Here is a 23,850-nt window from a genome sequence, read left to right as displayed (position 1 = left end):
GTCCTCCGGGGCCGGGAGCTCGCGCTCTCTCTCTACCTTTTCTCTCTCTCCCTTGGGTACGTCGACCAGAGGACGAGGAGTGTGGATATATATATATATATTCTCCCTACCTGTCTCAAACTAAATAACCACTATCCAAACTATCAAAACTCTATCCACTCTCTCAACTGACCGCAACTCGCCTACAACAACCCACATTTGAATTCTAAAGCTGTCAAACCCCGCGCCAAAATCTGAGCCACTTCCCGAAGCAGTCACGTGGTACAGCCGGGCAGCGAGGCTTCGGACGTCATCGTTTTCGGCTCCTCCCCTAAATGAAGCAAGCTTCGATACGCGCTTTACGGAAAAGCCCCCTCCATTACTCGACACACGCCTCGAAGCCTCGGCACATCACGTAACATCACTAGTAAGTGCCATTTTAAGATATAAGTTGTTTTTTTTTTTTTTTTGTTTTGTTTTTTTGTTTTGTTTTATTTTGAGGGGGGTGTATATTGTTAGCGTCCTCCATTCCAGTAGATGGCGGTAATGCACATCTAAAAGTTGCTTGCCAACCGCCATAAAAAAAGAAGAATAAGAAGTGACATATTTGCCATCTGGGCTGAGATTGTTGTCGGGTTCTGGTGCAATACCTGCCGTGCATTTCTGCAGCGTTGCGCGGCTGGCGTTAGCGGCTGCAGTTGGAGGTTGGTGCGGCGAGCGGCTTCCATCTAGCCCTCGCCTGCTGATCCGCTCCCTCCCTGGGTAAGCTACCTGTTTAGAATTTAATTTACCTTACCTGAATCCAGGGTTAACAAGTTTTCTGATTTAGGATTGTTTCGGAGTTGCAGCGCTTGGACGCTCTGCTGTCTTGTCTTGCCAGTGTTTGTGTGGGCCGCTCTCGACAAAGCCCGCGGACGCTTGGACTGGCTGAACGAGCGGGGCACGACTCCTCTGGCCCAGCGAAAAGACGTTCGAAGTTGGACAACGACAATTTGTCCCATCGTTTGCAGTGGTTGTGGTTTTTTTCTTTACCGTTTGTTATTATTATTATTATTTAAATTACTAATTTGTTTGCTTTCCTTTGTTTTGCTTTACTAATTTGTTTTCTTTTGCATTGCATGTTTTGTTTGTTCACTCATTTTTTTTGGGAATAGTTTACATTGTCCTTATTTCTTTGCATGCCTTTTCTTCCTAGGGGGAAAAAAAGAAAGAAAAAAAAAAGAGAAAATCCTATCCCGTCCCACAGCTATCTTAAAAATCCTAAAATAAAAGTTAAGAACTTTAAAACTAACTAACCAATCCTATTTGTAATAGTGAGATAAATAGTAAAACGCTCAAATTAAATAAAAACCCAATTATAAGTCCTGAAATAATAAAGTCTAAAATCATTAAATAATAATCCCAGAAAAATAAATAAAGGGGGAAGGGGAAAAAAAATAATTTAGATCAATACCTTGCTTATTCCAGACCAAATCTGCTTATGATGTGTGTGGTGATGGTATTGGAGTTCAAGGTAACTCGAGTTAAATCAGGTGGTGAAAACTCACGTATCCTTAATATTAGAATTAAAATTAAAAATAGGATAGCTGTGGGACAGGATAGGATTTTCTCTTTTTTTCCTTTCTCTGTGTCTCCATCTCTCTCTCTCTTTCTCTCTGTATATATATGTATTCTCTCTATCTCTTTCTCTCTCTCTTTGTCTCTGTTTTTTTCTCTCTTTTTCTGTCTGTATGTAATGTCTCTCTGTCTCTCTGTATTTATCTATTTTTTATTTTTCTGTTTCCCTCTATCTCTAGATCTATATATCTTTCTCTCTCTCTCTCTCTTTGCCTCTGTCTTTTTTTCTCTCCCTCTTTCTGTATCTGTGTGTCTCTCTGTCTCTGTCTCTTCTTTTCTGTCTCTCTCTCTATATGTATATATATTTGTCTCTGAGTCTCTTTCTTTCTCTCTGTATCTGTTCCCCCCGCCCCCCTCTCTCTCTCAAGTCCAGCGTAGCCTACATATTTTTCGCTGCTGGAGAAAGTGCTGCCGCTCTCCATCAGCAGTCCTCATCAACAGCAACAGGCTCTGGAGACTGCCTATGGTGGTGCTGCTGGCTCCACCGGCTCGGCGGGCATCTCCCCTTCCCGGTGTCAAGGTCAGAAGAATGTAGCGCGCGGAGCGCTAGCTGCATGAGGGCACGAGTACGGCGCGATACTAGAGGTTCATCAATGTGCAGCTCCACTTACTTGCTTAGATAGGCTGTGTAACTGTGTAAGAAGAAGGAGAAAAAGCTGTCAATGTGTGCTGAGAGCATTTTAATTAGCTCTTGTTCTCAGCAACAAGCTTTCTTCAAGTTATGGAACCTTTTTTTTCTTCTTCTTCTTTCATCGATTGGTCAATGAATGATCCTCCCCCCACAGCTCCCCCCTCCCTCTTTAAATTGGAATGGAAAGTGATGGGAAAACCGGTGCTGATGGGAGTTCATTTTCTCTCCCAGCAGCACCCTGAATAGGCTGTCCAAGTTGGAAAACACCCAAACAGAGAGGAGGGAATAGTATCTCCACCAAGCCGCCTGCTGATATAAAGAGGCCCTGACTGACTGGCTGCTGTTGCTGCTGCTGCTGCTGCTGGCTCCCTCTATCTCACTCTCACCTAATGCATTTTCTGGCACTCGCACAGATCCTGCGCACAAGCACCACTTGCAGGCTGCAGTTGCCCACAACAGCGTCTTGCCATTTCTCCGTGCCTATCCCTCCTTTTATTTTTTCATTTATTTATTTTCTATGCACATTCGACGATTCCGAGGAGCTCCAGACTCCTGGAATCACCTGAAGGCGTCTTTTGTTGTCAGATGTGCTTGGATTTTAAGAGTTCCTGTCACACTCGCAATTCTTTTTGTGTTGGTGGTGCCATCTAGTGGCGAAAAGGGTCATTGAATGAATGGTTGACTATATAAGCAGCCCCAAGGGTAAATAAACATTGCACTATTAGGTCTTTTCTTAAATCCACATGAATTTCTAAACGCAATTTCGTTGTCTCGGGCTAATAAAGTGAATCCCAAAACTGAGCAACAGTATAATGAGTATAATATTCAAACCTGTTTGCTTCTTACCAAAACATTGTCATCAACTCTCGTGAAGGTCTGATTTGTAAATGAGCAAAAACAGCTCCCATGATGCAGAACGTAAAGGGTTAAATCCAGCCAACAAATAAAAGGAGATGTACAGAGTTCAGAGGATAGTTGTAACAAAAATGAAGTAAAAGTAGATCAACAAATTAAACTACATTGAAAATTTTTTATTTTTTTTTAAATTAAAAATACAGGCACAATTTAGTTTTTCAAAAACAATATCTTACCTCAAGCAAATATTTTTCAACCATTGTCATCAAGTCTCATAAAAGTATGACTACAAATTAGCAAAAACAGCTTCCTGATGCAGATCATCATATATATATATATTATTATATTTTTTTTTTATGTTAATAGCTCTGAAAGTCTTTGGAAAAATGACAAAAACACATTAGAAGGAGCGTCTATCTGTGTTGGACATCAAGTCCACCATTTTCCTGAGGCTTCACAGCGCCCCTTCCTTAACCTTGAAGACTTTCTGGCTCTTTATAGAGTTCATTTCGACTTCTCGAGCCAGACAATACCTCTCCACTTACCCATTTTGTCCAGTTCAGAGTCAAGGCCAGACACCGCTGCTGGAATCTCCAGCGAGGCGAGGTTAAGGTCAGAGTGAGTTTTAAAGGAAGTAAGTCCTCATGTGTTGAGAATTCCTAATTGCCCACAGGATATGGGCGTGTCTACGGATAGACATTGCAAAAGCATTCGACTTTAAATGTGTTTTCTTGAGATTTTATGTGATTTGGTAATCCCTCCCTGATTTAAACTTTAAACTCTGTTCAACAACTTTCTTCCTACTGTGTAGATAATTCTGTTTTGTTTTTTTCCTGTCATGATCCCTAACAAGACATCTGAGGCCTTCACAGAAAAATTTACACCACATTTCAATTCTTATTTCTTTCATTTTCGGTCCACTTCATGATACGTATGTAGAAGCTATTTTTCCCTGATCTCTAATGTCCCAAAAAAAAAAAATGCAATAAGACGTCAGGCTGTAGCAAACGGTGAAAAAGTGAAAGAGGTAGAAAGGAACTATATGCGTTGGCCGTTCCTGATCACTCCATCAGCCATCCATAACCCCAAATAGGAACAAGCAGGTAAAGCAGATGGAGGAAACTTTGAGAGGCCTAAAAAAAAAAAAAAAAAAAATGGGTGCAAAAAAGCAACTCAGTTCATTTCAGTGGCAGTTAGAAATGAGCAGGCAGCGTAGCAGCACACAGTGGCTCTGGCTCTCCACACCTGCCCACTGGATTTCTGAATCTTGTTCCCAATATACCCAAAATCCCGTCCATGTAATTCGGACTGATTCCCCTGATCAAACACCTGCAGATGGGGATAGCTCCGGCGTTCTCTGTGTAAGCTTGTTCGACAGCTAAATGAAAACAGACTGTCTGCCCATGGAAAAAAAAAAGCAATGTGACACATGGCAACAAAGCTGCGTATGACTGTTGGATCAGGTGGACGGCTGGGTAAATAAAGTGCCACAAAGACATTGCTTTTCTTTATCAGACGCGCTTTGTCTGATGCAGTAAACATCCCCCAGAAGCGGCTCTGTCACTGTGTTTGTGTGAATATTAAAAAATCGTAATGTGTGTATGTTCCATCATTAGACAAGGAGTTCACAGTCTGCTGGCCCACTTTGAGCTGTTTTCATTTTTTCTCATTTTCTCTCCATGAGCAAAGATTTAGCTTTCTCTACATAGAGTGACAGGTTTTTTTTTTTGTTTTTTGTTTGTTTCTTTCTTGAAGTTCTTCTGTTTTCCTGCCAGCATTTACCTGCAGTAATTGTGATATGAATCCTTTCCAGCAGACAGGAGCTCAGCGTTTGGGAAACAGATCCCCTAAAGCCAAGAGGTACAAGAAGAAAAATGTCCCATTTCCCACAGATGATCTGTGAATGAGTATAGAAGTAGCTGTCTCTCATTCATCGAAAGTTTAAAGCGATTGCAGCAAAGTCGACTTTACTTTCAACACTTGTTTTACAGTAAGACAAAACAACAATATATTGACGGTGACTGAATGCAACTCCGCTGTCCTCGTCTTCTTCCACAAGCATCCCCAGCTCGACGTTTTCGCTTTGGAAGTCGAAGTACACGATCCTCAGAGACGTAGTGGAAGGTGGCGGCACCCATATTGTCTGTGGGCACGCGAGTCACAAATATTAGACACTTGCGCCATGTGCACACCTAGGCATGCGTTTAGTGATGAACAAATATGGCAGCGGTGTTCACTAAAGTTGAAATACTTGTACGTTTTTACCCAGTCCCAAGGTTTTGGCGAGGACAATAAAAAACGAAGCAGGGCGTCCTGTACCGCAAAGCTAAGAAGCGTGGCAGAGCTGCGAAACGCCTCAACTGATGGCCTTTTTCAAGATATGGTGAGAAATAGGAAAAATATGATGGATGACATCTCATTGTCTGAAACATTTTGTATGACAAAAAGGCAAAAAAAAAGGGAATTTTACACGAGGACAAGACGTGTCATGGCACCAAGTGCTATGACATGTTTTTACAGGTCTATGCAGCAAAAGATGGAGGTTTAGAGACTCTGTGTCACCAAACAAGCTTAAATGTATTTACTGTCAGTATTTGGCTATAAAACCATGCTGGATTACAGCAACGTTGATTTAGGAACAATATACCAGTAGTTTGGAACCCTTACTCTAATCGGCATATGTTTTAAATTCATAATGAAATCTGGGGTGTTGAACTTTTTGTCCTAAAGGATTAATAGTCTCATCTCTCAGTTTAAAAGTACCATTTTGAATAAACATGGAAACTGATTGATTGCCATTTTTTGGTAACAATTTATCCCAGTTTGGTAAAGTTAAAGCTTTATCTTACGCCATTACCTCAGACGACTTCCAGCTTCTCCTTCTCTGTATGCTGGTACGTGTGCATCGCCTCGTCGTGTGTTTTGAAGTGAGAAACGGCACAGTAAGCAAGTTTTAATAAATTCAAATAAAAATTGTGCGACTGGGGAAAAACATAGTGAGACGCCGTGTGTTTCATCCGCACCGGGGGGGAATGGAGGGATCACCAGCAGCTCTTCAAAGCTCTGCCAAACACAGGAAACTCAGAGGCCACAGAGCAGCGCTGAGGTCAGCAGTGATGCACAATCTGCTAGGAGGACTTTGTTTTGATAAATTTCATCACAGGTCTGATATATGATCCTGCGTAAATGTGACACAAACATGGATTTGAATGAAAACTTGCAAGGCATAGCATTGATGGGCCCAAAAAACATATATGTTTAAAATAAAGCTTCTTTAGGATGACACTTATTTAAAGAATCATGATTTATTATGCTACACTGCTCATGTAGTCTTTAATTTTACGGATATTTATTGATACCAGTATCAATTGATACTTTACACTGATATTTATTGATACCAGTATCCATTTTTTATATTTTTTACTAATATTTATTGACGCATTTTACTTATATTTATTGATATTATTACTGATATTTATTGTCAGTAATCAGTATTACTGACAATAAAATATTTAAAAAGCATCTCAGCTTTTGGTGATATTGATTGATACTTTCTACTAATATTTATATTATATATTTATATTTAATATTTATTTTGCTGATATTTATTGATGCTTTCTGCTGTTCATTGATACATTTTACTGATGTTTATTGAAACTGTTTCGTGATATTTATTGATGCTTTTGTGGGGGGGAAAGCAGTGGGAAAAGTAGCAAAAATAAAATTTTTGTTTCTTTGTAACTTTAACCGAAATTTATCAAGACAACGATAAATCAAAATTCGCATCATGATTAGAAATTTTTTAACGATAAGGTCACTTTTGCTAGGTAACTGCAGCTGAGCCTGTTGCTTGTTTGCCTTCAGAAAACGCTCGATGTCTTGGTAGATTTGAATTTGGTAGATTTCATTTGGGAGTGTTTGATTAAAAAAAAAAAAAAAGTAGACAGTTGCATGTGTATGCCACACTTTTCAGATTATTTATTTATTTATTTATTTATTAAAGTAAAAACAAAAACCAACATTTATTTTTGGTTCCAGTTGATTGTATTTAACAACTTTATACTCGTCAGCTATATAAAAGCCAGGTAAAAACTCCTGTAAGGCCCTCTTGTCTGTAGAAAAGTAAACCAAAAAAATAAAAAGTCCCACCCAAATCTGCTTGCATCTACTCCCGTCACCGTTAGGCACATCAGCCTCATGCTGATGACCATGAAAATAGTTTTCCTCCTTGTCACGGTCTGACCTTTAGCTGATGAATGTATCCTATTAAATGTTGATTTTCAGCTAAAAGACAATTAGCCTTCACGGTGGCCTCTATCCTTCATGTCCACAAATCCTGCTTCACAGTATAAACTAAATGTTATATGTACCTGTTGGGGATAAAAAAAAAAAAAAGAAAGTTAATCTGCAGCGTTTTTTGCTTGAGGAATATGAAACAAATCTTGTTCTATCGCATCTAAATTTAAGTCCAAACATTACCTGTCAGCCAGAATGAAAACACGGGGGACCGACTTTTGCTAGAGAGACATGCCGCGTGTCATTAATGGTGATGCGGCAGAAAGGGTTCCTCACAGAGAGGAAGAACACAACAACGCATCGCGATGATTGGGTTTATTAAAAGCTTTCTCGTCCTGTGCCACGGCCGTGTGATTGATCTCCCCTGACGTGTCCTTTTACCCCGTGTCACATTAATAAACTATCTGTCTGACTGACAGACTGCTCGCTCTCCAGACAGGGAGAGGAGAGAGCAAGGAAGGAAAGAAGGAAGATAAAATGAGAGGACCTCCGAATGAAAGCCTTTCACTGCAGGAAAGTCTTTTTTTTATTATTGCTCGCATTCATCATATCAGCAGAGTCTATTAGGGGAACGTTACACAGCTCTTCTCTTCCACGACAAAAACTCACACTTTTCTCCCCTCCAATACTCCAGCGATCTTAAACAGCTCGGAGTGTCCTTCAGGCTGCGTTACCCAGAGCAACGCAGGCTCTGCTTTGCCTCGGTAAAAGACTACTCTGTGAATGATGTCATGGCGGGGATTTCTTTGTGCTTTCTTAATGCAGAACTGATCAGCAGGAGCACTTGGTGATTCTTATGCTGCAAGTTACTGAAGGCAAAAAAAACAAAAACAAAAACAACCGAAAAACAAACAACAACAACAATAAGCACAACTCTCAACTTCTCTCAAAACAAGTGTTACAGTCGTGACCCAAACTTCATTTATTTTGTAAAATGAATAAATATCTTTTGGATTATTATTATAATTTTTTTTTCAACGCAATGGGGGGTAAAAAAAAAAACTAAATACAAGCTGAGTAAGACAAAAGCCTATATATTTATTGCACTTCATAATTCAGTCTGTTTCTTCTTCCATCTGGGATATTGACAATTTGAAACGACACAAATCTATCAAAGTTCAAGGCGTATGAACATTTTTCAAGGCATTGTGTGTGCTGGGCATGTCTAATTTTCATGTTTATAGACATCTACTGGCCATTTACAGAGATGCAAATAACTACTGCGAAGGAAATTTCGTGTCAATATTCTTAATAAAACGAAATATATTTATACGGTATGTTACTTAAATATTTAAGTCAAAACATGCATACATTTAGTCTTTCCTTACACATGCATGTCGTGTCTTGGAACAACTGTTTTCACTCTGTTTAAACTTTATTTTTGTTGATTTATTTTGTAACGGCCCAACATAAAGTGAAGCACAGCGACAAAGTTGCAGGAAAAGGTGCATATTTTTCCAAATTATTTTTGCAAATGCAATTCTGAAAAGTGTGGCGTACGTTTGCATTCTGCCTTTAAACGTATCACTTTAAACTTCACAACAAGGGTTCCACTTTGTGTTGCCGTGGTTTCCTACAAAATACAGTTTTGGTTCCATCCCTTTGTTCACGGGGTGAGAATACTTTAGTAATGCACGAAAGCAGAGAAGAATTAAACTCTGTTCACACACAATCAATCTTAATTGAATTATATGCGATTGATCCTTTGAGTTCAGGTACAACTGTGAACCGTGTACCTGAACTCGCCATGGTCACCCACACGTCGCCTCCCAATTCCGCACAGTTTGAGGCTGTTTTCGTTTCTCAGCTGCTGCTTAACGAGAGCCAGTAAAACACAGCAGGTAATTTCCAAACGCTGGCACTGAAGTAAACATCAATCTTTGACGCCTAACGGCCGTCTGCAGCCCGACCGAGGCGTGACGAGAGTCGGCTCGGCGCGCAGTCTCCAGTCCGTTGGGCTGCGAATCACCAAGGCAATCGCTTTCCAAAAAGCATGGAGAAAATAAAAGTGTCAGGCAGCATGAATCACAGTTAATTGGAATTAATTGAGCCAACCGCAGTCTAATCATCACATAAATCGCGGAGCCTGATTTTTATTTTTTTTTTTTCTTGCAAAAAAACAAAACTCCAACTCCTTACGAGATGTTATCGATGGCTTCTGTGAAGCGTTTAATAATCTTAATAATCCGTGTTAATGAGCTGCATAACACAGGAAATGAGTAGAATAATGAGAAGCTGATGTGAGCAACTAATAATCACTCGTATTCAAATGTCTGATGTGAACAGGGTTTCTACTGGTTTCACAAACTCAAAATAAAGCTTTTTTAAGTCCATTATGAATGACGTTTAAGACCTGCGTGGTGACATAAATGTACAAAAGATGATAAATTGGTGATAAATTTGCACTTTACATGACGGATGTAAAAAATAAAAGAGCTACCTAGCAGCTAGCTACTGGTAACCTCAACTGATTAAACAACGAGTGACTCAAACTTTAACCTGATAGAAAAGTCCGACGAGAAAAAAAAACTTACACAATGGAGCAGACAAAATTTGACAGACTTGAGATTAATGTAATTAAGGCCAACTATCACTTTTTACATGAATTTAAGACAATTTCAGGCCTCAGTTTTAGATACATTAAGACTTTATAAGGATGCGTGGCTAATCCGATTAAAATTTTCCGCAATAAAATTTGAAAAAATCTGCATCAAAAGTCCAAATAACGGCGGACTTCCGGTTTGCCATGCGGGCAGGGTAGACGTAGCAACGGACTGCTCCGGAAAAATCCAGACTTTTAACTAAATTCACCCCACAGAAAACTAATTCTACGCCACCTATCATTATATAAAGCGTCTTGGCAAGTATTTTTAATTATTTACGCACTAGAGATGGCCTGTAAGAGCGCGAAAGGAAGTAAGAAGGAGGACGCTAGCTTAACGCTAGATGCTATCACCGCACTTTTTCAGCAGTATGGTGAGGATCTGAAATCTGAGTTCAAGTCTTCTGTCAACATGCTGAGCTCCAAGCTAGACCAGGTGCGGCAGGCCCAGGAGGAACAGGCAGAGCGTGTCTCCTCCTTGGAGCTTGCAACAGAGGATCTGAGCCAGCGAGTGGCTGGCCTCGAAGATTCATGTGCTGCTCTCCGTGAAGACAATGCTAAGCTAAAAGATAAAGTGACTGACCTGGAGAGCCGCAGCAGGCGGCAGAACATTCGCATCCTCGGTCTGCCCGAAGACACTGAAAGCGGGCGCCCTACTCAGTTTTTCTCCAACCTTCTCTGCGAGTTATTTGGAAGAGGTGCTCCCATCTCCACCAGAGCTCGATAGAGCGCACCGTTCTCTGGCAACTAAACGGCCCGCAGGACGCCCTCCCGCCTGTGATACTTCGCCTGTATTGATAACTGACAAAAGTTATAATCATTAGAGAAGCGAGAAGGAGATGTAAGCTCGACTACAAAGGTGCGTCTCTTCAGACATGTGGAGGACTACAGTCCAGACGTCCTGGCCCAGCGTGCAGAGTATAAGGACACCATGGCGGAGCTCTACAAGCGGGGCTTGAAGCCGGCTCTTCTCTTCCCAGCCCGTCTTCGCATTACACAACCCAGCGGTGCCAGAAAATTTCTAGGTTCTGTGGAAGAGGCTCAACAGTTCATCAAGAGGCTTCCAAAACCACAGGAGGACCAATAAAGGAGCAATGTTTTGCCGAGGGCTTTCTTCAGAAACACAGGCAGGCTGATTTTCCTCAGGGCGCAGTAGGTACTGTAAATATAGACTTATGTCATATTACCCTATTTCCAATAGACTTTTTCTGGCCATCCTTTTGGTTGATATTGGACTTTATGAATGGAAGGGTAGCTCTGTCATTCTATTTCTTGTGGTTGCCTCAATTTTTATTGCAATACTACTTTCCTATGGTGTTTATGACAGCCAATAAACTATATCTCAAAATCAATATCAATGTGGGGGGTCTATATCTACTTCATACCCACTAGGGGCAGTGGTTAGTTTGCTACAGATAGTTTTGGGGTTTTTTTATTCCGAGGTTGTTGGTTACTGGAAGATTGGATCTCTGAGAATGTTCATTTTGAAGAGCTTGCTGCCACATTGTTGTTTTTTTGTTTGGCAGCTGTTTATGTTTGGGGGGGGTTTTGGGGGAAGGCTAAGGTCACGGCCAGGGGTCCCGCAGGGTACTGTAACTTTTCTTCACCTCTTTTATTTTAATCTCTGCATATCACACTGCTATCGTACTTATCAAAGTAGGATAACACGCACACTCTGAAATCGTATGAGTCAGCATTTAAATTTTTTAAGTTGGAATGTCAAAGGCTTAAACCACCCAGTGAAGAGAAGGAAGGTTTTTTCCCATATTAAACGTTTTAATACAGATGTGGCGTTCCTGCAGGAGACTCACATCAGAAGCTTGGACGGGGGTCGTCTCCTGGCTTGCTGGAAGGGACAATGTTTTCACTCCCATTTCCAGGTTAAGGCACGAGGAGTTTCTATACTGATCAGCCAGAATACTCCGTTTGAGGCTGATAATGTGGTGGCTGACAAACACGGCAGGTTTATTATTGTAAGTGGGAAACTGCACGGCACTCTGGTCACCTTGGTCAATGTTTATGCTCCTAATACAGATGATGTGAATTTTTTTAAACAATTATTCTCTTTCCTACCTGACCTCAATAAATATTCACTGGTCCTGGGGGGCGATTTTAACTGTTGGCTGGACCCAAATTTGGACCGCTCATCCCTAAAAAGTAATGCCATAAGCAAATCTGCATCAGTCATCCAAACCTTTCTATCTGAGTACGGGCTGTGTGATGTGTGGCGTACTTTAAATCCTGACAAGAGGGAGTACTCATACTTTTCACATGTACACAAAACTTACTCAAGAATTGATTATTTTATTGCAGATTCTAAATGGCTGCAGCAGATCCGTTCCTGTGACTATCATAGCATAGTTATCTCAGACCACGCCCCACTCACTTTGTCCCTGTCCCTTCCTCACTTGCCTCTAAGAACTGGACCATGGCGTTTCAATTCAACCCTATTGTCTGATGAAAACTTTGTAAAGTTTATTCAGGATGAGATACGTTTCTTTTTTGCCACTAACTCCTCCCATGAGACCTCCAGCCTTGTGGTATGGGATGCTTTTAAGGCCTACATTAGAGGCCAGATTATTGCCTACTCAGCCAAAATTAAAAAACAGTCCACCTATGAACAGAACAACCTAATTCAACAAATCAAAGAGGTTGATATAAAATATGCTATGAATCAGTGTCCTGAACTGTTTAAAAGGCGTGTTGAACTCAAAACAAGGCTTGACCTCTTGACCACACACTCAGCTGAACGCCTGCTTTTACACAGCAAATCCAAATTTTATGTGCATGGCGACAAACCCGATAAACTATTAGCGACCATGCTCAAGGGCTCTAGGGCAAGGCAAAATATCTCTAGAATTCGAAAACAAGATGGCAGTATAGTCACGGATCACAGACAAATTAATGATGCATTCAGGGACTTCTACGAGGAGCTCTACAGCTCACAGTCACAGACCAATTCCAACATGACTGTTGATTTCCTAGCTAAACTTCACATCCCTGTAATTTCACCAGAACTTAAGAACAAGTTAGATGAACCCATCTCCCAGGCAGAAGTCTCCCTAGCAATAGCCTCAATGCAGTCTGGCAAATGCCCAGGACCGGATGGTCTTCCCTCTGAATTTTTCAAACAATTCTCAGACTTACTCTCTGTGGAGCTCAGCTCCACCCTTACTGACTGTTTTAAACAAGGGTCCCTTCCTCAGTCATTTTATGAAGCTTGCATCACACTTATTTCAAAAAAGGGCAAAGATCCAGTGGAATGCTCCTCTTACAGACCTATCTCTCTCCTAAATACAGATGTCAAAATCTTATAGCCAAAATTTTGCCCGTAGACTTGAAACTGTTTTACCATCGGTTATTTCGAAAGACCAAACAGGCTTCATTAAGGGTCGGCACTCATATTTCAATGTTAGAAGGCTGCTTAATATCATTTATTCCAGCGCTACAGATTCAGATGAGTGTGTTGTCTCTCTGGACGCTGAAAAAGCCTTTGACCGGGTTGAGTTTGACTATCTTTTTGCAGTCCTTAGCAGATTTGGCTTTGGAGGAAACTTCATTTCATGGATTAAACTATTATACCAGCAACCGTCTGCCACGGTTCGTACCAACTTTCAGACCTCAAAACCTTTTAAATTACAAAGAGGCACCCGTCAGGGCTGCCCCCTTAGTCCCCTGCTTTTTGATCTGGCCATAGAGCCCCTCGCCATTGCACTTAAAACCAGTAAAGAGATTTCCGGCATTTGGAGGAATGATATGGAACATAAAGTGTCGCTTTATGCAGATGACCTTTTACTTTTTGTTTCCAAACCATCAATCTCATTGCCTTTAGCTCTCGATATATTTAGTCAATTTGGTCAGATTTCTGGGTATAAGCTGAACCTCACCAAAAGTGAGCTTCTCCCAATAGGTAATAAAGCCAATATGTCAGATTTAGCCAATCTGCCGTTCAGAATTGAAAGACAAAAATTCACATACCTTGGTATCACAGTGACAAAAAAACATAAAAACCTGTTCAAAGAGAATCTGATTCAACTGTTGAACCAAGTGAAGGGATCCCTCACAAAGTGGACGCCCTTTTCCATGTCCCTTGTGGGACGTATCAACTCAATTAAAATGAATATACTACCCAAATTTTTATACCTCTTTCAGGCATTACCCATTTTTATTCCTAATACTTTTTTTAATGAGCTAGACTCAACTCTCTCGTCTTTTATTTGGCAGGGTAAACGCCCAAGGCTTAATAAATTACAACTCCAAAAACCTAAACAACAGGGGGGGTTTGCCTCCCCCAATTTCCGGTTTTATTATTGGGCCGCCAACCTTAGATGCTCAGTGTTTTGGTATTTCTACTACAACCTGGGTGACTGTCCTGACTGGGTGGCTATGGAGCTACGTAGTGGTAACAATATATCCATCCCTGCCTTGCTCTGTTCCCCACTTTCACTCGCTTCATTTAACGGCATTTCAAACCCTGTAGTGAAACACTCACTGAAAATATGGGGCCAGTTTAGGAAATACTTTAAACTTCATGACTTCTCCCTCCTGAGTCCAATTGCACTTAACCATTTTTTCAAACCATCTGTTCAGGATGGGGTGTTCCTAGAGTGGCAACGGAGGGGGCTTATTTATTTTAAGGACCTTTTTATAGAGAAGAATCTGGCATCCTTTGAGGAACTTACCACTAAATATGGTTTACCTAAATCCCATTTTTTTAGATATTTGCAAACCAGAAACTTTATTCAGTCTCACTTATCAGGCTCAGCTTCTCCACCAGAGCATACACTGTTGGAAACCATCCTATTATTGAACCCGACTCGTAAAGGGCTGGTTTCTTGGCTTTATAATAAAATGTTGAGTATGAAAGGGTCCTCCTCACCTGAACTTAAAACTGCATGGGAAGAAGATTTGAATATGACTATACCAGATGAGACATGGGACTCTATACTTAAACTGGTGAATACAACATCTCTGTGTGCGCGCCATTGTCTCATTCAGTTCAAAATAGTACATAGAGCCCATCTCTCCAAAAGCAAACTGTCTCGTTTCTATCGAGAAGTCACCCCATACTGCGACAAATGTAAAACTAGCGTAGCCACACTAGTTCATATGTACTGGTCCTGCCCCGCTCTTGGTCAGTTCTGGACAGATGTTTTTCGTACAATGTCTGGGTTGGCCGGGGTGGTGGTAACACCTGGCCCCCTCTTGGCTCTCTTTGGGCTCAGTGGTGAGGGGTTGCCTTTACCAGCCTCTAAACGACAGGCCCTGGCATTTTGCTCACTGATAGCGAGGCGAACAGTTCTGACCAGGTGGAAGGGTGCTGCTCCTCCAACTTACAAGCAGTGGCTTTGTGACCTCATGTCGTGTTTGAAACTGGAAAGGATTAGATGTTCTCTTCAACGCGCAACTGGTAAATTTGAAAAAACATGGGGAGCCTTTCTTGACTCATTTTAAAACATACAATAATGCTCCAGATTAATGAAGTTAATTGATTTTATTAAGATGTGTTTCATTTCTGTCAGGGATAGGAATGCAGTGGGTGGACCTACTGGGCAGTGACCTGGGTGGGCTAAATGGGATTACTTTGGAGGGATTATTTTCTCTGTGTGTATTATTTTATGTATGTGTTAGATACACTTTAACTAGATACACTTCTTTGTATTCACAAACTGTATGTATTAAAAGAAAAAACTCAATAAAAAGACAGTGATTAAAAAGTCCAAATAACGAGAAGTGTCGACTTTACTAAACAAAGCACAGGCACCAAATGTTAACACAATATGTATTTTATTCCAGTGCTATCAATGTACAGAATTTATAAAGCTTGTTCGTCTAGATAGTGATAGAAACCTGCTGGGCAGTGATCAAGCAGATACTTTTAAATAAAACACAGCAAGATAACAAAGGGAAAAAAGAGAAAGGAAGGAAGCTAAAAAAATGACAGCAACAGTTCTTGCTAAATCTCATGTAAAAGAAAAAAAAAAAGAGAGATCAGGACAATATTTTCAGAGAACAGCATTTACAGAAATTATTTGAAGTAACACTGGCTTTAATGTACAGACTTCCAAAAGCTTCACTCCGTTGGTTTTATATTTATCCTGTCCAGTCATCACTGTTCAACAGACTGAAGAGTCGTGTTAACAACACCAGAGAGAGAAAAATAAATCTTTTGTATAGCACAACGTTTTGAGGCAAAGACAATCTGATGCCCTCTCATCCAAAATGCTGACTCCAGACTTTCCTCAGATATACGGAGTAAAATAACTGTCAGAAAGACCTGTGCACGATTGTAACATTCATATTTCGATGTCAATAAAAGTTGTTGTGTCCACACAGCAGGGGAGACTTCCTGGGCCTTTATAGCACTTGAACTGACATAAATGTTACAATCAAGCACACATAATTTTTGACAACAATCGCATTCCGCAGGGTTACTATAACTGGCCTCTCACTCCTTCCTGCGTTTCTTGTCGTGGTAGTCGTCCTTGGAGCGGTTGCTGGTGGACGGCCTCTTGGAGCCGCCGTGCTGTTTGGCCTGCTCTAGAAACTTATCCAGACCGAAGGGATCCTCTTCAAACTGCACAGGCCCTTCACGCCTCTGCCCGTGGTCCGAGCCGGAGAACTCTTTGTCTGGAGCAAATCTGATACACACACACACACACACAAAAAAAAAGGAAAATAATTGGGGGCGTTTTAAGTCAGCAGAATGCTCAACGGACTACTTCTCGCTATAGAGATGATGACATAGTTAAACAATCCTGAGAATTGTTGGAAAGTTTCAGCCACTTTTTTATCCATCAGAAATTTAAATTGGGTTTTTTTCATAGCTCGAGTCAATTTAATTTGTTTATTCTTAAAGAAAAACACTAGCTAAAATGATTTATCCTTATTAGGGGGCTCTGGTGAAGAGGTTAGTAGGTGCAGAAAAAGAAAAATGAGGAGCCTCCTAGCACCGAGCAGGAAAAAAAAAAAAAAAAAAAAAAAAAGGTTACCTGTTGTTCTGCATAAGAGAGTCGAAGTCATCCGCGTAGGCTTCTTTGTCGACGTTCTTGGTGGGTCTGTAGATATTGGAGGCCATGTCTCTGCCGCTGCGGAACGGCTGGTCGTACACGTTGTACGTCTCATCTTCGCCGCCAGCAAAACCGCTGTCCATACCCTGAAAATAACATTTAAAAATGGCAAATTGACATATTTACCTGCAGGATATAAACATTTTATTAATTAAGGTATGCTGGTTTTCAATTTTATCATGAAGGGAAAGCAGAAATTTAGTTTTTTTTCCTGCCCAAATCGTGAACTTGAGGCTAAATTCGTGCAGTTTAAGTTGTTTTTTTGTTGGCTCCAACCTTGCTCTGGTTGAAGAGTCGCTGGTCATACTGAGCTTCGCTGGAGGTACGAGGGTTGGGCTTGCCCAGAGCGATGAGTTCGCTGACGTCTCTGTCCTGATCTCTCTGGAGCTTCGATCTGAGGGCAAAACAAAGAAACAAAGGAAACACACGAGAAATGAAACATTTATGTCGGAGGATACCATACGCAGGAGACCCATCAACAGCAAAATGACCTTAAGGTTCTAAAAAGGGGTAAACAAATAACGTAAATAAAACTCCAGGAAAATGTCAGTCTGTTGAAAGAAAACGAATCAAAGTTAAACTTCATCTACTCTTTGAGCAACAGCTGAATATTACATATTACTGTATGCGATGTGTGCAATCATTTCTGCTAATATGCTAATAGAGGAGCTAAAGTTATTATTTTTTTTGCTAACTTTGAACACATGTAGTGCACTTAACTTCCCCTGAAGTTAAGTGGGAAGTTAGTTTAGAATTTATTTTTCCAAATAAATTCTAAAGTGTGAATTTCCTCGACTGTTTTGTAAACTCCCAGTTAAAATCACGTGGCCTTCTTACATCTAGAGTCCAATCTGAATGCTGCCTTGCAAACTGCAGCCTTTTTCTCCGATCAGCCTCCCCGATGAGTAGCTTTCCGATGCCTGTTCACATATAGTGGGTATGGAAATGCTCTAACTTTTTCTGAAATACGGTGCCAAGTTCTACAGTTGTTTTCTCCGATCTGATGTCACCAATAATGACATCAAATCGCTTTTGGCGAATACGATTTCATGACTGCCTTTTATTTCCGACCATATTTCCTCCTGGAAGACAATGGTTCACCGCTCCCTCCAGTTTTTAATAAATGTTTCTGCCTGCCAGGCATTTTTCACAGCTCAAACAATCTTCCAAACATGCATTAAAATTTTTTTTTTTTTACATGATGTAGAATTACAAAACCAAGGCCAACTTGAGATAATACTGCCCCTTTAATAAATGAGAAGATACTCATTGCATAAGTTATCATAACAAAACCAGAAGCTTAGCTGCTGTGGGGATTTTCTTATGTACTTTTTTGCTAAAAAGGGAAAAAAAACCAGCAGAAGGAACAGCTACAAAAAGTTATTTTTAAAGTGTAAACATTTTGCGTGCTTTTTAATCAGCAAACAGTATTTTCAGATTAAACTGGGGAGCCATTTTTACACAACAGCAATGGGCTTCCCTGTGAATTTCACTTTCTCTACCTGTCCAGGGACTCATAGCCCCCATCACCAAACAAGCTGACAGAGCAAATTGATTCCCAACATACACACACACACACACACACAGATTATACATAAAACCTACAGACATGGAAGTGCTACAGCACCGTCACCGCTGCGTGATTCAGCAGGATGCGGAGCATTTCAGTGTGTGGAACTGAGAAGATGATTTTGTGTGCTGTGTGTTTAGAGAGTGTTTTCCAGCACCTCTTATCAGGAGCCGCCCTGGAAATGTTCCTGTCGTGCTGTCGGTCTTTCCTCCTGTCGTGGCGGATCACGTCGCGCTCCCTGGCCTCGCTGTCCTCGCCGCCTGAGGAGAAGATGAGAAGTGAGAAAACGTCGCCGTCGGCGCGAGCCGCGCTGCGGTTCAGGACCCACCTTTGTCGCCGTGGCTCTTGATCCCGGCCCTCTGGTCTCGGGCCATCTGCGCCAGCTCCCTCAGCTTCTCCTCCTTCTTCTCCTTCTCCTTCTGAGCCATCTTCTTCTCCACCTGCGCTCGCATCTCCACCGCTTCTCTGGCCTGATCGCGACATCGGCGTTAACATTTGCTCACTGCATATAGAGGCACCTGGCGAAACTGTTCACACCCAGTGAACTTTGTTTTCCATTTTGCTGTGCTACGATCACAAACTTTCATGTATTTCACTGGGATTTAGTGTGCTCAGTTTTTTTTTTTAATTTATGATCATTTGCCATACTCCAATAAATAAAAAACTACATGCTACAATTTTGCCTAACATTTTCCATGGGGGTTAAACAAATTTAAACAAAGTTGAAAAATTGCCCCACTCCGTCCCAGTCCGTGGTTGGAATGTGACCAACTATGAAAAATTCATAGGGTTATGAATAGCTTTATAAGGCCCTGTATACTTTTTAACGCAAGATATTTACAACTTGTCACTTTTAATGACAAGTTGTCATTAAAACTTGTCACCTTTCTGTCTGCAATATAGAGAGCCTCGGCCAGCTTGGCAAAGTTCTCGTTAATGTGAACCGTTTGCAGACCCCTTCCATCAGCAGCCAGCCGTTTGTCTAGTGGGATGGTGTAGCCCTGAAGGAAAACATCAAATTAGCAGGAAAAGATTTTAAAAAAATAAATAAATAAAATACTCTCAGTGTCAGTATGAATGAGGGAAGAGAAGGCTTTACCTTTGCGTTCTTCCAGTTGGAGATGCACGGAGGAATCTTCCACTCCTGCTGCTCTTTGACCGTCATCTGGAACAAAGAGGGAGAACTGTCCCGAAACAATCCTACTTTGATTCATATTTAAACCTGAAAGGCTGAAAAGCAGGATGAATCGGAAAGAGTATGTCCGCCGAATCCTACTTTTCTGCTGGGAGAATGCATGACGGGGGCCGGCGGTGACGGAGGTCCTCTAGGAATCTTCTTGTTGATTCTGAAACACAAATTTATCCACGTTACATACAGAAATGTAACGTTTTTTCCTTTCGGAAAATAAAACAGAAAGTTGAGCTTTTAAAGGCAACTGAAGCGTCGCGCACTTACTTAAAGCGAGGAGGCTCCATGGGGTCTTTCTGCATCTCCACCATACGGATCACTCTCTGTTTGGCTCCAGAATTAAAAGCCACTCCCTGCTGGGACGGCGTATATCTAAAAGAGGGGGGAGAGAAGCAAACGTTTTATCAGACGTAAACGCTGGACTTTAAAGGAGACGAACGAACTGGGGCCAAATGGAGAACGCCAAGCGCTGTGCCGGCATGAGAGTATCGAAGCAACAACACGTTGCAGATTTACATTTTGAAGTAAATGCCACAAATATACAAATTCCTATCACAAAAATTTACAATAATAATAATGTGAAAAGCTTCTAAAGCATTACCAACATGATTTTAATGAATTTAAGTGGTAACATCGACAATTCAGACTCACTGTTAAGGACGATTTTCTTTGGAGACGCAGGCTGTTTAAGAAGTTATGAAACTGCAGTCAAAAATATGATTATTTTTGACTGTAATATGCAGCAACGGAGTAGACTGCATTAGATTCTTAAAAACAAGATGTGAGCCTTTCTCAGCTCATCTTCATTGTGGCTAGAAATCAAGTTTTCTCAATACAATGATGCTAATAGTAAGCCAGCTCTGATGAGTCTTTGTTAAAAACAATAAATGTTTATTTTAATACAAAAAAACCGGTGATCACTTAAGACTAAGAAGAGTGGTAGTCATATCTAATAATGGATGACAGAATGTCAAAGCTTCATAATGTTTGATGACATGAAGTGTCAGGGGGCCCTTGAATGGCGAAAAATGTCATCTAATAAGATAATCTAAAGTGTTGCAACTCATCAACCAGCTAAAACACAAACCTGATGTATTGTGCAGGGGCCTGCTTGTCTGCAGCTCTTACGGGCATGGCGGCAGCGATCTTTTGAGAAACCTGCTTCTCCAAGGCGGCTCGGGTTTTCTCTGTCAGCTAGGAAAAAAACAACAACAACAACAAAATAAGCATAGAAGGACGACAATAAAAGGATCGCCAAGTAAATTACCCAGCCCCTTAGTGCTTCAACAACAGAAAAACAAACTTGTGTTTAATATTTTGGGGTTTGAAGCATCCAACAGATAGAGAAGAATTGCATTTTATTTTATGCTTTTTCTAAGTCTTCACTACCTATTGGCAGGTGAAGGAGGATCTATCTTGAACTGGATGACTGTAACTCAGGACATCAGGAATCAATCATCTTTTCTAATAACAGACTTTAATGCTCTCGGGGAAAAAAATAATTCTACATGCCTGGATGACAGATATTACAAAATTACAACTAAAATATTTGATGGAAACTTGGCTGTAGCTCTTGACAGACAGGTACAAGATGCATATAGCACTGTACCTCTCTCACAGCCTCTTCATCAGGTCTCTGGAGCTCCTGAGCATCATCTTTAAGAACTTCCTTCGGGAGCAGGTCCGTGTATTTGCTGAAGATCACCTGAAACGGCCAAAAACATTTGGTTTTGCAACAAATCAGAAGACATTTTGTACAGCGAAATCTGTTCCAGCTGGAAAGCAACAGACCTTATCCTTTCCCTGGCCTTGTCTTGCGATGGCATCATATTTGATTTTTCCTTCTGCATCCACTTGTACTGCCAGGGCATTGGACGTTTTCTTCTTCCTGCCCATCTCCAGCGGAAACTGGGCCACGTGGATTTCTGGGAAAGCGCCTCCATCTCCAAAATCCTACAAAATACAGATTACTCAAAGCTTGCAACGACTTCCAAGCGCATAATAAAACTACTGGGTTTGATTAGAGCAGCCGGAACAACAGGGAAGCACAGATAGAATCATATAGGACACTCGGAAGTGCGCACCTCAAGCGAGCGGGGCACCCAGCCTTTTCTGTGTCCGTAAGGAGGCGGCTCTCTGCGGGATGCCACCAGTGCGGTGGAGTGGGACTTTTGGACCCGGAGCCTCTCCTCTGCCTCCAGCTGGTCCTGCGACAGCTGAGTCGGGGCTGGCAAAAAGCTTCACAAATAACACATACCTCCTCAGTTTTACTAATAAAAATAATAAATAAAACACCCTCGTCAGTTTTATTGTTATATAAAAAGGCCAAATACTGCAGTTAAACACCGTTAGCCGGCTGCGACTGTCCCATTTTTTAAAGGTGAAGAGCAACAAGAGCAATATTTAACCATGTTACATATTGTAATAAATAGCTAAAAACAATAAGCCATAGCTATGTCGAACTAAAACAGCGTGAAATAGAAATGCATCACTTTTTAACCACCTGCTACTGCGTGAACATGCTAAGCTAATGTTCACGTTAAGCCGTCGGTTTACTCGCTAGCCGCAGCTAATGCCGATAGCATTAATTAAGCAAAAGAATAGCGGACATCTGGAATTTTTAAAACCCTACACGTTCTACCAACATAACGGGGAGCACAAATCAGATCGTAAAGGTGACATATTTTTCGCTTATGAAGGCGTAAAGCTCAATTGTTTAAGGACTCACCTCGTAAGAGACATTTTCCTTTCTTCCTTACCGATTAACTGGGCATGCGCGGTGACGGACTTACAACAGGAAATACGAACAGAATAGGTACGGAGTGGCAAAAGGGCCAAAATTCAACAAGCAAACAAGACGTTACATTAAAACTTCCATTCCATCCATCCATTATCATACACCATTATTTAATGGCGTTGCGAGGGGAGCTGGTGCCTATCTCCAGCGGTCAATGGGCGAGAGACGGGGCACATCCTGGACAGGAGTATACTAAAACATCATTATTCAAATGAAATGGAATATACGTTCCCGTTGTCACAAAATAAATGTCAATGTAGGAAATGGTAGTTAGAATTTATGTTCATTATATTGTTAAAGTGTGACTATTTCAATATTGACTGTTATTATTTATTTATTTATTATGATAAGCCCTGTCCAACAATATTACATAAAAGGTGATTATTTGCAAGAAAGCTATTCTAACTAATCAATATGAAAGAGTATTTCATGAGCCACACTAACAGTAATGGAAAATATTAAATAATTAAACAACCACTGACGCTATTGTGCAAAGACTTAAAATATAATCAGTTGATGTTTAGAGTGACACGTTAAACTGTATTTGTGTGCATAATTTAATCAATCATGCGCACATTTTTTACAAACATTTCTGGGGTTTTTTCCATGTATTTATAGAAGGTACAGTTGCAGTTTTTTTAAACTTGCAAATAAATGAATATTTATCTTACAAATGAATATATATTGGTTGGATTGTGGCTCTTTTGAGGGACTGTATCTGCCTCTCTGTGCCTCTGATTCATTGTGCTATACAATCCTATAATTGAAAAAATAAAAAAAGTTTGAAGATTTTCCTTCCATCCATCCATCCATCCATCCATTTTCTTCTGCTTATCCGGGGTCGGGTCAAGGAGGAAGCAACTTAAGAAAGCAGGCCCAGACTTCCCTCTCCCCAGCCACTTGTTCCAGCTCTTCCAGGGATTCCCAAGGCGTTCCCAGGCCAGCTGAGAAACATAGCCTCTCCAGCCTGTCCTGGGTCTTCCCCGGGGCCTCCTCGCACTGGTGGCTTGGAGATTTTGTTTTCATTTTTTTGCAAATGTGCAAATTCTATTTTGGATATTTCCCCTCTCAATTGTTTCTTACAAGGCTCTATGCTAAACAGTGATGAATAGTTTTCAAAGTATTTTCTTGACACCGGCGTCTAGAGGAACAAGCTTTACAAATTTACTACAATTCATTTTATACTGTGATAACATTTGATGCATGCTCTTATTATTGAATAATTTTGTTTTGTTTTGTTGATC

At 40.9% G+C, this 23,850-nt stretch overlaps 1 protein-coding gene and 1 long non-coding RNA gene across 2 annotated transcripts; one reads left to right on the top strand and one right to left on the bottom strand.

The window, feature by feature from the left end:
* Positions 1-651: 651 nt before the first annotated feature.
* LOC122825460 lies at positions 652-2,214 on the top strand. The gene is made up of 3 exons (XR_006369647.1): positions 652-741; positions 809-991; positions 1,965-2,214. It is a non-coding gene; the product is annotated as an uncharacterized LOC122825460 (long non-coding RNA).
* Positions 2,215-15,750: 13,536 nt separating this feature from the next.
* On the bottom strand, positions 15,751-22,643 carry snw1 (SNW domain containing 1). The gene is made up of 14 exons (XM_044106093.1): positions 22,538-22,643; positions 21,894-22,047; positions 21,601-21,762; positions 21,419-21,514; positions 20,897-21,003; positions 20,077-20,181; positions 19,897-19,966; positions 19,720-19,785; positions 19,505-19,621; positions 18,949-19,090; positions 18,778-18,880; positions 17,327-17,444; positions 16,973-17,136; positions 15,751-16,621 (listed from the first exon to the last, which is right to left on the bottom strand). The coding sequence occupies exons 1-14, from the start codon at positions 22,549-22,551 to the stop codon at positions 16,429-16,431; spliced, it is 1,611 nt and encodes a 536-aa protein (XP_043962028.1). The 5' UTR covers positions 22,552-22,643; the 3' UTR covers positions 15,751-16,428.
* Positions 22,644-23,850: the final 1,207 nt, after the last annotated feature.

This window comes from Gambusia affinis, linkage group LG22 (assembly GCF_019740435.1).
Source record: "Gambusia affinis linkage group LG22, SWU_Gaff_1.0, whole genome shotgun sequence".
Classification (NCBI taxonomy): Eukaryota; Metazoa; Chordata; class Actinopteri; order Cyprinodontiformes; family Poeciliidae; genus Gambusia; species Gambusia affinis.
This window is presented reverse-complemented; position numbering and strand designations above follow the sequence as displayed.